This window comes from Marmota marmota, unplaced genomic scaffold, assembly GCF_001458135.2.
Source record: "Marmota marmota marmota unplaced genomic scaffold, marMar, whole genome shotgun sequence".
In the NCBI taxonomy this organism is placed as follows: Eukaryota; Metazoa; Chordata; class Mammalia; order Rodentia; family Sciuridae; genus Marmota; species Marmota marmota.
The window spans coordinates 2,163,478-2,175,361 of record NW_026000080.1 but is presented as its reverse complement, the minus strand read 5'-3'; the positions used below and the strand labels follow the sequence as shown (position 1 = coordinate 2,175,361).

The window sequence follows — 11,884 nt, the reverse complement described above, 5'->3', positions numbered from 1 at the left end:
CGCTGCGGTGGTTCTCCCTGTGGCGCTCTCCTCGCCTCTCTCCCGGCTCCGTGGACTCCTCCCGGCGTCTCCCTCGCCTCCGGGGCCCCGCTCCCCGCCCCCCGCGGTATGTCTTGATCCCGAGCAGCGGGTTTCATGGGGCTCCTCAGGATTATGATGCCGCCCAAGTTGCAGCTGCTGGCGGTGGTGGCCTTCGCGGTAGCGATGCTCTTCTTGGAGAACCAGATTCAGAAACTGGAGGAGTCCCGGTCGAAGCTAGGTGAGGAGCCGAGCCGCTATGGGCTGAGTGGTGTGGAAGGGGCCGGCCGGGGAGGCACTGCAACTGGAGCAGCGGGCTTTCATCTAATCTGGGGTCTGGCTTCGGAGCTGAGAGGTTTCAAGGAGAGCTGGGACTGGGGGCATCGAGAGCACAAGCTCCAAGAACTAGGTGAATTAGCTTGAGTAGCCGGCTGGGCTCCAGGTCAAGGGGCAGAGGTTGCAAGATTGGGCTTCTTGGAGCTAAGGGGTTGCCCCGAAGTAGGCATTCCAAGGAGAGCGAGCTAGAGAGGACCGAACTCAGTGGGGAGCGGGTGCTTCTGGAGGAGAGAGAACTGCTCGCGCGTTCTCTTAGAAGTAGTACAACCAAGCCCCGCCAATATCAGGCGAGGAGTATTCTAATTTGAGAAATGGACACCTAGGTACAGAATCTCGGGGACAACGTGGGTGGGGGGAGGTTCACTAAGATGCGCAGAAATGGAAGGAGACACCAGGAATGGTGGGGAGTAAAAAGAAATACACTATAGCGAATTGCACTTGTGCTAGGGGCACCAAGGGATCTTACAATTAACGCTGGAGGCAGGCTGGCCTGGTAGGACAGGAAATCAAGTAAAAAGCTTCCACCGAGTACCTAAATGAGGCATCCGGGTATTTAAATTATTAGTTGTGCTGAATGATTAATTTGGGCTTCCTGATAGGGTTGTATATACGCTTTACTTCGCGGTAGTATTGATGTGAATTTAGAAGATGAAGGAAAGCTGAAAGGAAATTATAGTGAAGTTTATGAAAGGAAAAGTAAGATAATGCGGAAAGTTAACTGTACAGTTAAGTACCTTAAACAGTTAGTGGTGCTTTTATGGGCGAAGGGCTCTGAAATACAAAAAGCTGGAGTGTAAAATTGTGAAAGACCAGTAGAAAGAACGGATTATAGGTACTCTCGATTAGTAGAGAACTTTGACATTTGGAAGAGCTCAGGATGGAAAGGGAGTTTTAAAGAATGACAGTGATGAATTTTGATTTGAAAATGTATATGGCACTTAAAATCACCTCAAGAAGTTGTAATTTGCATGTGTGAAAATAATGTGAAGTGGTTTTTGCATACTCTTTCACCTCACCATCAACTTAAACACGTTTTGAAAAGCAAGTAAAAAATTACTTCCAGCAGTGTAATTTAAACAAAGGAGTAAATATGGAAAACAGCCAGAAACTGTTGTGGGTGGTGATTAATTTTTTTTTTTTTTTTTAGGAAAAATGTACTGGAAAATAATTGTAATTTTCCATATAGTAGCTGTTTGCAATTTTGATAGACTTTTTGCAAGAGACTAGAAGACACTTTTTTAAAGAGCATTGTATCAAAAATCATCAAATAAATTTGATTGAAGTTCAACTAAATATGAAAAAGGCTAAAATATCGTAAATCCTCAATTCTATAGTATAATTTGAAATTATTCAATTTATTTACCTAATAAAATAAAATCAATTAATAATACAATGAGTTAATTCTGTTGATTTTATTAATATGTGTCTTGTGTCATGAAAAATCTTCACTTTAAATATTAGAAGCTGGACAGTATGCTTTTCTTTGCATTTGGATCCATTTAGTGTCCTCCAGTCATGGAAAAAAATTGACTCCTCTTAGAAGTACTTGAAAGTTAAAATTTTTTTGTATTGCTATTTAGAATTCTGCGGTGTTAATTTCTTAGACACATTTTAGTGGGTTAAAATGACTTAAGGCCTTACCTAACACTTTTTTCCCCCATAATATTTGAAAGTGGTTTCTACAGACCCAACATGAATGCTTTTAAAAAGAAAGTTATTTGGAGATGTAGAATGCAACAGGTAGAACATAATGTGCTTGCTTAACGATTTTTTTAAGGAAAATTTCACCAGAAATAAGTAAGCATGAATCAAAATAAATAATTATATCAAAAATAGTAAGCGTTCATTGAAATAAATCTCTAAAATAATCCAAGAAAAGGAGTCTCAAATACAAAACAAAGGAAAATGCAGGATGCTGAGACAGAGGATTGTGAGTTCAAAGCCAGCCTCAGCAATGGGGAGATGCGAAGCAACTCAATGAGACCCTGTCTCTAAATAAAATAAAAAATAGGTGTGGGGATGTGACTCAGTGGTCAAATGTACCTGAGTTCAATCCCCAGTACTCCCTCTCCCCTCAAAAAGGAAAATGCAAACACATGGCATATAGAATGTATAACTTTATATCAGCTTAGTAGTCTTGATTTTTTTTTTTTTTTTTTTTTAATTAAAGGAAAAGCGGTTTATATTGCTCAGGCTGACCAGAGTTTCCTGGGCTTGAGTGATCTTGCTGCCTCAACCTTCAGCCTCCTGAGTAACTAACTACAAGTGTACTCCACTGTGCCTGCTTTTTTCTTTTTTGTTTTCCAAGTCTTCTAAAAGGTGGTACTGAAAAACACATTGCCAGTTAGTAATCTGACCTCTTTGGAAAGAAAGGCAAGAAGAAGGCATATTGTGATAGACTTTATCACTAGACATTTTTCATCTGTGATACTCTTTATTTTCCAAGAACACCACAGAAAACTATTTTTGCAGCCCCAGGAATAGGCTAGGAGATTATGTAACTTGCCCAAGACCATATCCCTAGTAAGTGGCAGGATTGGAACTCAGGTATGTCCGGTTCCAAATCAAGTGTTCCTTTAAGTCAGGCTGCTTGAAACTTTATATTATACTAAGATTTAGTTGAATAGAATTTTTAAGTTGTAATATCAATGCATTTGTTGCTAAGAATGAGCATCATTCTGAGAAAATTCAATTTCTTACACAAAGAAATTGGTTTAATGTCTGTCCCTTTTTTGTGTTTATATAACTAGCATAATCATATTATCCAGTGAAATGACTGAAATACCTTCTGCTATCAGAGAAGACGATCTTCGGTGGTTTTCTATGTTTGAAATTGCAACATTAAAAGTATTTTATTTTGGCATCAAAAAAAAACTGTTGAACATTTTTCCCTTAAAAGTAGTTTTTATTGTTTATTATCTTTTCATTTAGAAGATTCCAGAGGATTGTATTAGCTGATATCTAATGAAGCCTTTAATGTACCTAGATTAAAGACATTATCAGACCATAATATCTTGTGGGTGAGACCTCTAATGGATCAGTAGGTGTATTTAAAACTAAGGTGTATGTATTCATTTAGGAAATTAGGCACATAAATAGAACTTTCTAAAAAATTTATTATTAGTTTCCTTTTCCTTTCTCTCTTTTTTTGAACAAATATGAGATCATGGTATACATTATTACCCTGCACTTTGCTTATTTTCATTTAATATTGTAGACATAGACATATTGTAGTATGTATAAATTTGACATATTCTAATAGCTGTATAGTATTCCAAAGTATACATGTATCAATGTGTCATAAATTATTAAGCTATTATATCAGTAGTGGATATTCAAATTTGCAACCCTCCCCACCTCCAGTACCATACATACATACATATTGTTACTTTCTAAAATTTTTATTTTTCAAAAGGTACAGTAATCTTTATTGTCAGCACACACCCACATGCATTGTAAGCTATCAGCTTTTAATTTTTGTCAGTTTGAGGCTGTGAAGTATGTTGTTAATTTAACTTACATGTCATTACTTTGTAATTAGGTTGAACATCTTATGTTCATTGCCTTTTTACTTGCTAGCTAATTTTTATTTGTCAGTTTTTCTACCAATAGTTTACTAATTTTTAGTTGTTTTAATTTTTTTTTTTTTATTGCTAAAATTACTATTCCTGGTCTGGGGTTGTGGCTCAGAGGTAGAGTGCTCGCCTGGCATGCATGAGGCACTGGGTTCGATCCTCAGCACCACATAAAAAATAAAATAAATATTGTGTCCACCTAAAAAACTAAAAAATAATATTTAAAAAAATTACTACCCCTGTATGTGTTGCATCTGTTTTTCTCTTAATTCTGTCATTTGTCTCTATATTATAGTGTATTTTGACGGTACAGAAGTTTTAAAATTTACACAAATAATTAATTTAAGCAAGTTATATTCTTAGGTGGGGTTACTTTTACTTTTGAGCTGCATTCCTAGCCCTTTTTTATTTTAAGACAGGTTCTGGCCAAGTTGCCCAGGCTGGCCTTGAGCTTGTGCTCCTTCAGCCTCCTGAGTAACTGGGATTTCAAGTGTGTACTACTATATCTGGCAGGATATAACCTTTTAATTGAAGAAAGTAATTCCAAATGGATTATGTAGTCATCTCCACTGATGAGAACTGTGTTATTATGATCTCAAAACTCTACTAAAGAACTAATTGCAGGGCCAAAGTTGAAACTGCTCTTTGGATTTTCATACTTTTTACAAGTGCTTAATCATGCAAATAATATTTACAAGAAATTTCACAGTAGCTTCTGTTAGAGAATCTTCAGTTAATAGGAATGCAGTTATTCTAGAATTGCTAATTAGTGCCTCACTTATAGTCTTGAATAGGATACCTAGTGCTATTGAGTGGTCACCTGAAGCAGTTGATTTCAATTAGTATAATTCCAGGATGTTTATCCACCACTGTTAAGCTTTCTAATAGGTTTTTAGTAAAATTGAAATAATAATGAATATTGAAAGATTGCTCTTCAGAGCTACTTCAGAAGAATATACTTATAGATAAATGTCATAATCATGGTTCATGTTAGACTATTTACAATTATCCACCAACCTACTGGTACCTGCAGTTATGTGTTTTTTCTGCTTGTTAACTATAGATGAACTATAAAGATATGGTGGATTTTGTTGTTGTTGTTGTTTTTGGTATTGGGGATTGGGTCTGGGCACTCTACCTTTGAGCTACATCCCTACCTCTTTTTATTTTTTATTTTGAGACAGGGTGTCATCAAGTTGCCTAGGCTGGCCTTGAACTTGAAATTCTCCTGCCTCTGCCTCCCTAGGCATGCACCACCACACCTGGTTCCCTCATTCTCTTATAATCATACCTCTCCATTCTGCTGGGTTATTCTCATTAGCACATGAGCATAATATTAGGCTACCATTTTAGCAAGTGGTTTTCATCTATGTGGATGATTCAGGGTCTTGGGTACCTATTATCTGTGGTTTTACCACCTCCTCTGGTCTTGAAGTTGTCTGTTTTTAGCTAGGATAGATGGAAGAGAGGGCTGAGTAGGTGTCCTCTTCTAAACTTCTTTGTCCTCCTTTATTCTTCCTCTGTTAATGAGGACTAGTTACTATCTACCTGCAGAGATGAAGCTGGAAATGGGATTTTAAACTGGCAATCACTTAACAGTTATAACTGTATACTATAGAAGGGGAGTGCATACTTGAGCTTTTTGATTCCTTTGAAATAAATCCTGAAATTTATTTAGACTTCTTTTATAACTCAATATAAACTACCTAACATCAAGATATCTACAAACCATGTATCTGATAATGGGTTAATGTTCAAAGTAAGAAATTAATCTGATTAAAAAAAGAGAAAATGATCTCTGAATATACATTTGTCAAAAGAAGACATACAAATATCTAACAAGTGTATGAAAATGCTCAACATCACTAATCAGAAAGATACAAATTAAAACTACAATGAGATATTACCTCACACCTGTCAGAATGCCTGTTATCAAAAAGATGTAAGCTAACCTGTGTTGGAGATAGTGTGGAGAAGAGGAAATCCTGCACACTGTTGGTTGGAAGGTAAATTAGTATAGCCGTTATGAAAAACATTGTATTGTGGTTCCTCAAAAAATATAAAATAGAATTACCATTTGATCCAGCAGTTCTATTGGTTATATATCCAGAGGAAAAAAAATCAGTATGTCAAAGAGCTTTCTGTACTCTCATATTTGTTGCAGTGTTATTCACTTATATGTGGAATCTAAAAATGTTGAACTGAGAAGCAGAATAGGAAGGTGTGGGAATTGGGGAGATGTTTAGTTAAGGGACACTAAATTTTACTTTGATCTAAAGATTAAATTCAAGAGAACTATTGTACCACATGGTGACTATGGTTAATAAAACAGTATATTGTATTCTATTATTTTCTGTTTGTTTGTTTTGTTCTGGGTATGGAACCCCCAAGGTGCCTTACCATTGAGTACATCCCCTGTTCTTTTCCTTTTGTACTGGGGATTGAACCCAGAGGTGCTTTACTACTGAGCTACATCATCAGTTCTTTTAATTTTTTGTTTTTAGATAGGGTCTTGCTAAGTTGCTGAGGCTGGACTCCAACTTGTAATTCTCCTGCCTCAGTTTCCCAAGTCCTTGGGATTATAGCCATGTGCTATCCTGGGCAGCTCAGTGTTATTCTTAAAAGTTGCTTAGGGAGAATATTTTGATTAATGGGTTAAAAGAATATTTTAAGCCAGGTGTGGTGGTACAAGCTCTAGTCTCTTGGAAGTTTAAGTACAGGAATTCAAGGCTAGCCTGGGCAACAAAGCAAGACTATCCTTTAAAAGAAGAAGGAAATATGTATATGTGGATGTGTGTGGGGGGCAGTATTTTATTTATTTTCTTTAATTTTATATTTTTTATAATATCGATTTTAAAGGATATAAACTGTCTTGGTTCATTCCAAGTGAATGTGAAAAACATTTGTTCTATAATTACTGGGTGGAGTGTGCTGTAAAGGTCTATTAGTTCAAGTTGGTTGGTGGTATTCTATCAGTATCCTTGGTTTTCTTTCTGCCTACTTATTCTATCAGTTATGGCATGATTTTGAAATCTTCCATAATAATTGTGTTTGTCTATTTCACCTTTGTCTATTTCTCCTCTAAGTTCTGTCATTTTGCCTCATTTATTTTGACATAATTAATTAGACCCCTTTTTCATATGAGATGACCTTCTTTATCCATGATAATATTCTTTGCTCTGAAACCAAATTCATGTTCTGGAAACTTAATTCCCAGTACAAGGGTATTTTGAGATGGCTTCTGCCTTCTGCCATGACCCTCATCAGATACTGCTGCCTTGATCTTGAACTTCCCAGGCTTAGTACTGTGAGGAAATAAGTTTCTCTTTATAAATTACCCAGTGTCTAGTATTTTGTTATGGCAGCACTTTAATGTTAATCTAGATATTTAAGTTTTTCTTTTGATTAGTGTTAGTGTGATATACCTTTCCCTATTCTTTTAATATTAACTATTTGACTTTTTATATTTGAACAGTATTTCTTACAGGCAGCATGTAGTTGAGTCTAGTATCTAATTTCATAATTTCCTTTATAAATGGGATATTTAAAGCATTTGCTTTTAATGTAATTATTGATGTGATTGGGTTTAAATTTTTGAGCTGCTGTTTGTTTTCTGTTCATCTCATCTATTCTGTTTTCCTTTTTTCTGCCTTTAGGATTAACAGAGTTTTTTTTGTTTTTATTAGATTTTATCTCACTTGATGTGATGCTGTTTGCTGTGTATATGTGTTCTTAAAGTGGCTGCGTTAGGGTTTATGGTTCATGTTACACCACTTAATGTAAGGTATAAGAACCTTAGACAACATTTAATTTCCTCTTTCCTGGTTTCTTGCTATTGTTGTTGTATACTTTACTTCTATATATAAGTCTTATAGTATGTTGTTATTTTTGCTTTAAGTAATCAGTGGTCTTTTAAGGCGGTCAAAAATTGTTTTTTCAGTTTTTATTGATTTACTCATGTATATATTTATTCAGTTTTCTTCATTCCTTTGTGTTGATGCAGATTTTCATTGGGTACCTTTTCCCCTCATCTTTTAAGGATTTCTTTTAACATTATTCATACTGAAAAACTGGTGATGAATTCTTTTCAGATTTGTGTTCTAAAAAAGTCTTTATTCTTTTTTTAAGCCGTAGTGTTATAAAGATATTTTTGCTGGTTGTAGACTTCTAGGTTGATGCTTTCCTTTAACATCACTTTTTGCTTCATTGTCTTCTGGCTTGGCCTGTTTTCAATGAGAAGACTGCCATTGTTCTTAATCTTGTTCCACTATTTCTGTAATATATTCTTGTGATTTTTTTTCACTGGGTTTTAAGTAATTTGAAAAAGGCCTTTGCCACTATGTTTTTTGTACTTGGGGTTTGTTAGGCTTCTTAAACCTCTGGGTTCATAGTTTTTTTTTTTAACATTTGGAAATTTGGAACCATTATTTCTTCAAATAGTTCTTCTGTGCTTGTTTCCCTCTTCAGGAAATCAGATCACATACATATTAGGCCTCATGGAATCATTCCACAGTATAGTGATACTCTTCACTTTTTCCCAGTCTTTTTTCTTTGTGTTATTTTAAAATAGTTGCTGTGTCTTCAGTTCACTACTCCTTTTCTTTCCAGCAGTGTGTGATCTGCTTTTTAATTTTTTTTTAGTTGTAGATGGACACAATACCTTTATTTTATTTATGTATTTATTTTTATGCAACACTGAGGATCAAACCCAATGCCTTGTATGTGCTAGGCAAGCGCTTTATCACTGAGCTGTATCCCCAGCCCCTGTAATCTGATTTAAATCCCATTTAGTGTATTTCAAAAAAAATTTCAACTCCCCCCACCCCCCATTTCTAGAAGTTCATTTTGGATCTTTAAAAAGTATCTTCCATTTTTGCCCTTAACATGTTCTTATTTTCCTGAGCAAATGGAAATAATATTTGTTATTATTTTGATGTCTTTGTCTATCAGTTGTATTGTCTGTGTCATTTCCGAGTTGCTTTCTTTTGATTTGGTAAAGGACTGATTTTGCTCCATTACAGGGTCAGTACTTTGTAGTATCCTTCAGACTACTCTTTTCAGTGTCCTGTATATTTCTAGGTTTTCCCCCTCTGAGTGATGGGAACACTAGTTTAGTGAACCCCAAGGATTTTTCCACCTGTACCTTTTGAATGATTCTTTTTAGGCCTCAGTTAGTTTCTTCATGTGCATGTACTGATTGGTATTCTGCTGAAAATTCTGTTTGCAAGTCTGTTCTCTTCAGTACTCAGCATACTTAAGCTGTTTTGGCTTTCCTGAACTCCTGATTCTAGCTCTTTTAATTCAGGGAGACTATTGGAATTCTGAACTTGACTGAATTCTCCCTATACTGTAGTCTATAGTCTGGAAACTCTTCAGGCAGTCATAGGACCTACCTCATTTCCTTTATCTAAAGGGTCACCATTCTGTGCTGATTTCCTGTTTTAATATTCAGTGTCCAGAAACTGTTGCTACATATTTTATCCATTCTGTTTTATTTAAGATAGGAGTGTAAATCCAATCACTCTTATTCTATTTCATTAGTGAAAGCTGGTTAGATCTTTGTGTATTTTTAGGTTGACTTGGGGAGAAAGGAGTGCAATTGGATTATTTGGATTGAAACTAATATTGTAAATTCAGGGAAAGATTTGTGTTTCATCTTTATTTCTTCATAATCTTTATACTATGTTGGATATAGACCCTTGTAAATTGTTAATGAAAGTTAGAGGCAAGACTTACTCATGATAGCCCCACCTCCCTCTTTCCTTATGAGAGTTTCAAGTAGATAACAGTTAATTCTTTGGTTCTACCATCCCTGCTGCCCCTGATTTTAAGAAGTCATGCTTTATTGCACCCCTTTAGATGCAGCTAGGTTCAAAGGCTCTTTCAGACTGGCCAGTGAAACCTCTGGCCCCAGAAGAGGTGTCTGCTTTTGCTGTTAGTGTGATTATTGAGTTGATTAATCACAATCTTGCTGTGTATGCATGAGTAGATAGTCTTCTTCAGAGATTTTTCTGTGTTCCTTTTGTAATACCCCAATTCCAAACTGAGTAGTGGGAAAAGGAAACATAAGGGATGATGACACTGGTGGTAATTATAGTTATTATGTTGTATTTACAGAAAATGTATCTGGTTTACCTTATGGTCAGCATTATTATAGTTCTTGTATATTCAACTTGGGATGACATAATTCTAGCTAAGTGAAGTTAGATTGCGATGTACTTGGAACAAAAAGAGTCAGAGACAATATTTTTTACATGGCACTCTTGGGTTCTGTTGGTGGTTTCAAAAACTGCACATTGATTGGGTACTTATGTAGCAACTTAAATTGGTTGTAGAGGGACAATAAGGTCCACTTCTTAAATTCTGGTACATTTTAGGAGTCATCCATTAGTTTTGCCTTATATTTTTCCATTACTTATTCCTAAATTTATGACTAAGCTAGAAATAAGTGATTTTGTGCAGCAAAACACTCAAAAATGACTTTAGTGACTCATAAGATGTCAGTTGAGAAAGGGAAGTCTGTTGGAAAACATCTTAAAATGTTGCTCGGGGTGGTTATGGATTTGAAGTTAAGTGACTATGCAGGTACAAACTAATTTTTTTTTTCTTTAATATCTTTATTTTTTTATTTTTATGTGGTGCTGAGGATCAAACCCAATGCCTCATGCATGCTAGGCAGGTACTCTATTACTGAACCATAACCCCATCCCACAAACTAATTCTCAACATATTTATGTTTAATTATAAATTATGTTTGTGTTGGACTTAATAAATATAATTTAGAAGTATTACTGGTTTGTTGATACATTTCTGGTGTGTATTCCCTTTGTATTTTGTTATACGTAGGCTAGAATAAAAGCTATTCACTGTTAAATTTCTTCTCTTTGAAGGTTAAAACAAAACAGAAGCAAACAAATATGTGGTTATATTTTAGTTTGTTTTTTTTTTAAAGAGAGAGAGAGAGAGAGAATTTATTTTTAATATTTATTTTTTAGTTCTCTGCGGACACAACATCTTTGTTTGTATGTGGTGCTGAGGATCGAACCCGGGCCACACGCATGCCAGGCGAGTGCGCTACCGCTTGAGCCATATCCCCAGCCTTATATTTTAGTTTTGGAAGAGGTTTCAATGAGGGAAATTAGAGGAGCTTAAGCTTTGTGATATTATCTTCTAGAATGAAGGGACCCTGAATTTTCTAAGTAGATTTTTATCTTTAAGTTTTAGTTGGCTTTTTTTCTTGGGTTTTCCTTCTAAATAGTGTCTTAGGACAACATCTTTGTCAATTCTCCCATGCTGAATTGCCAGTTTAATTTGAAAAATTTCATTTCCCTGCCTAACCAAGTATGCAAGATTTTGTGTTCTTACATGAATTAACAGTCACTCAAGCACTAGAAATTAAGTCCTTTTATGTTTTATTCCTCTCGGTGCATATAGAAGAAATGAAAGATGAGGCAGAGAGTTGGAGAAAAGTCTTTTCAGATTTTAAGATAAATGATGATTTTGGGGCATTATAATATTTATTGAAGGAAGACTTTTTGAAAATGACCAATTAATGGACAAAATAGCATGTTTTTGTTCTAATTAGTTATATACAACAATGCATTTTGACACATCATGAATAAATTGAGTATAACTTCTCATTCATCTGGTTTTATGTGGTATAAAGTTACATCAGTCATGTAACCATATATGCATGTACAGTAATAATATCTGATTCATTTTACTAGAAAATAATATTCTTACCTTCAAAAAGAATCTCCTCTGAGATGAAAAGTAGTTTAAAAATTAGTGAATAAGGGGGCTGGGCCTATGGACTCAGTGGTAGTGCACTTGCCTGGCATGTGTGAGGCACTTGGTTCGATTCTCAGCACCCCATATTAAAAAATAAATAAAGGTCAATCAACAACTTAAAAAAAAAAAAAAAGATATATATAATATATATATATATAATATAT

General features: G+C 35.2%; 1 protein-coding gene across 2 annotated transcripts in view; it reads left to right on the top strand.

Annotated features, from left to right (window-relative positions):
- Hs2st1 (heparan sulfate 2-O-sulfotransferase 1) overlaps nucleotides 1–11,884 on the top strand; it is a 170,886-nt gene continuing 159,002 nt past the window's right edge. Inside the window, exon 1 of one of the 2 annotated variants that reach the window (XM_048814972.1) lies at nucleotides 1–259. In XM_048814972.1, coding sequence (XP_048670929.1) covers nucleotides 136–259 — 124 coding nt within the window. In that variant the 5' untranslated portion in view covers nucleotides 1–135. The remainder of the gene's footprint in view (nucleotides 260–11,884) is intronic. The other variant, XM_048814973.1, reaches the window with a different exon arrangement.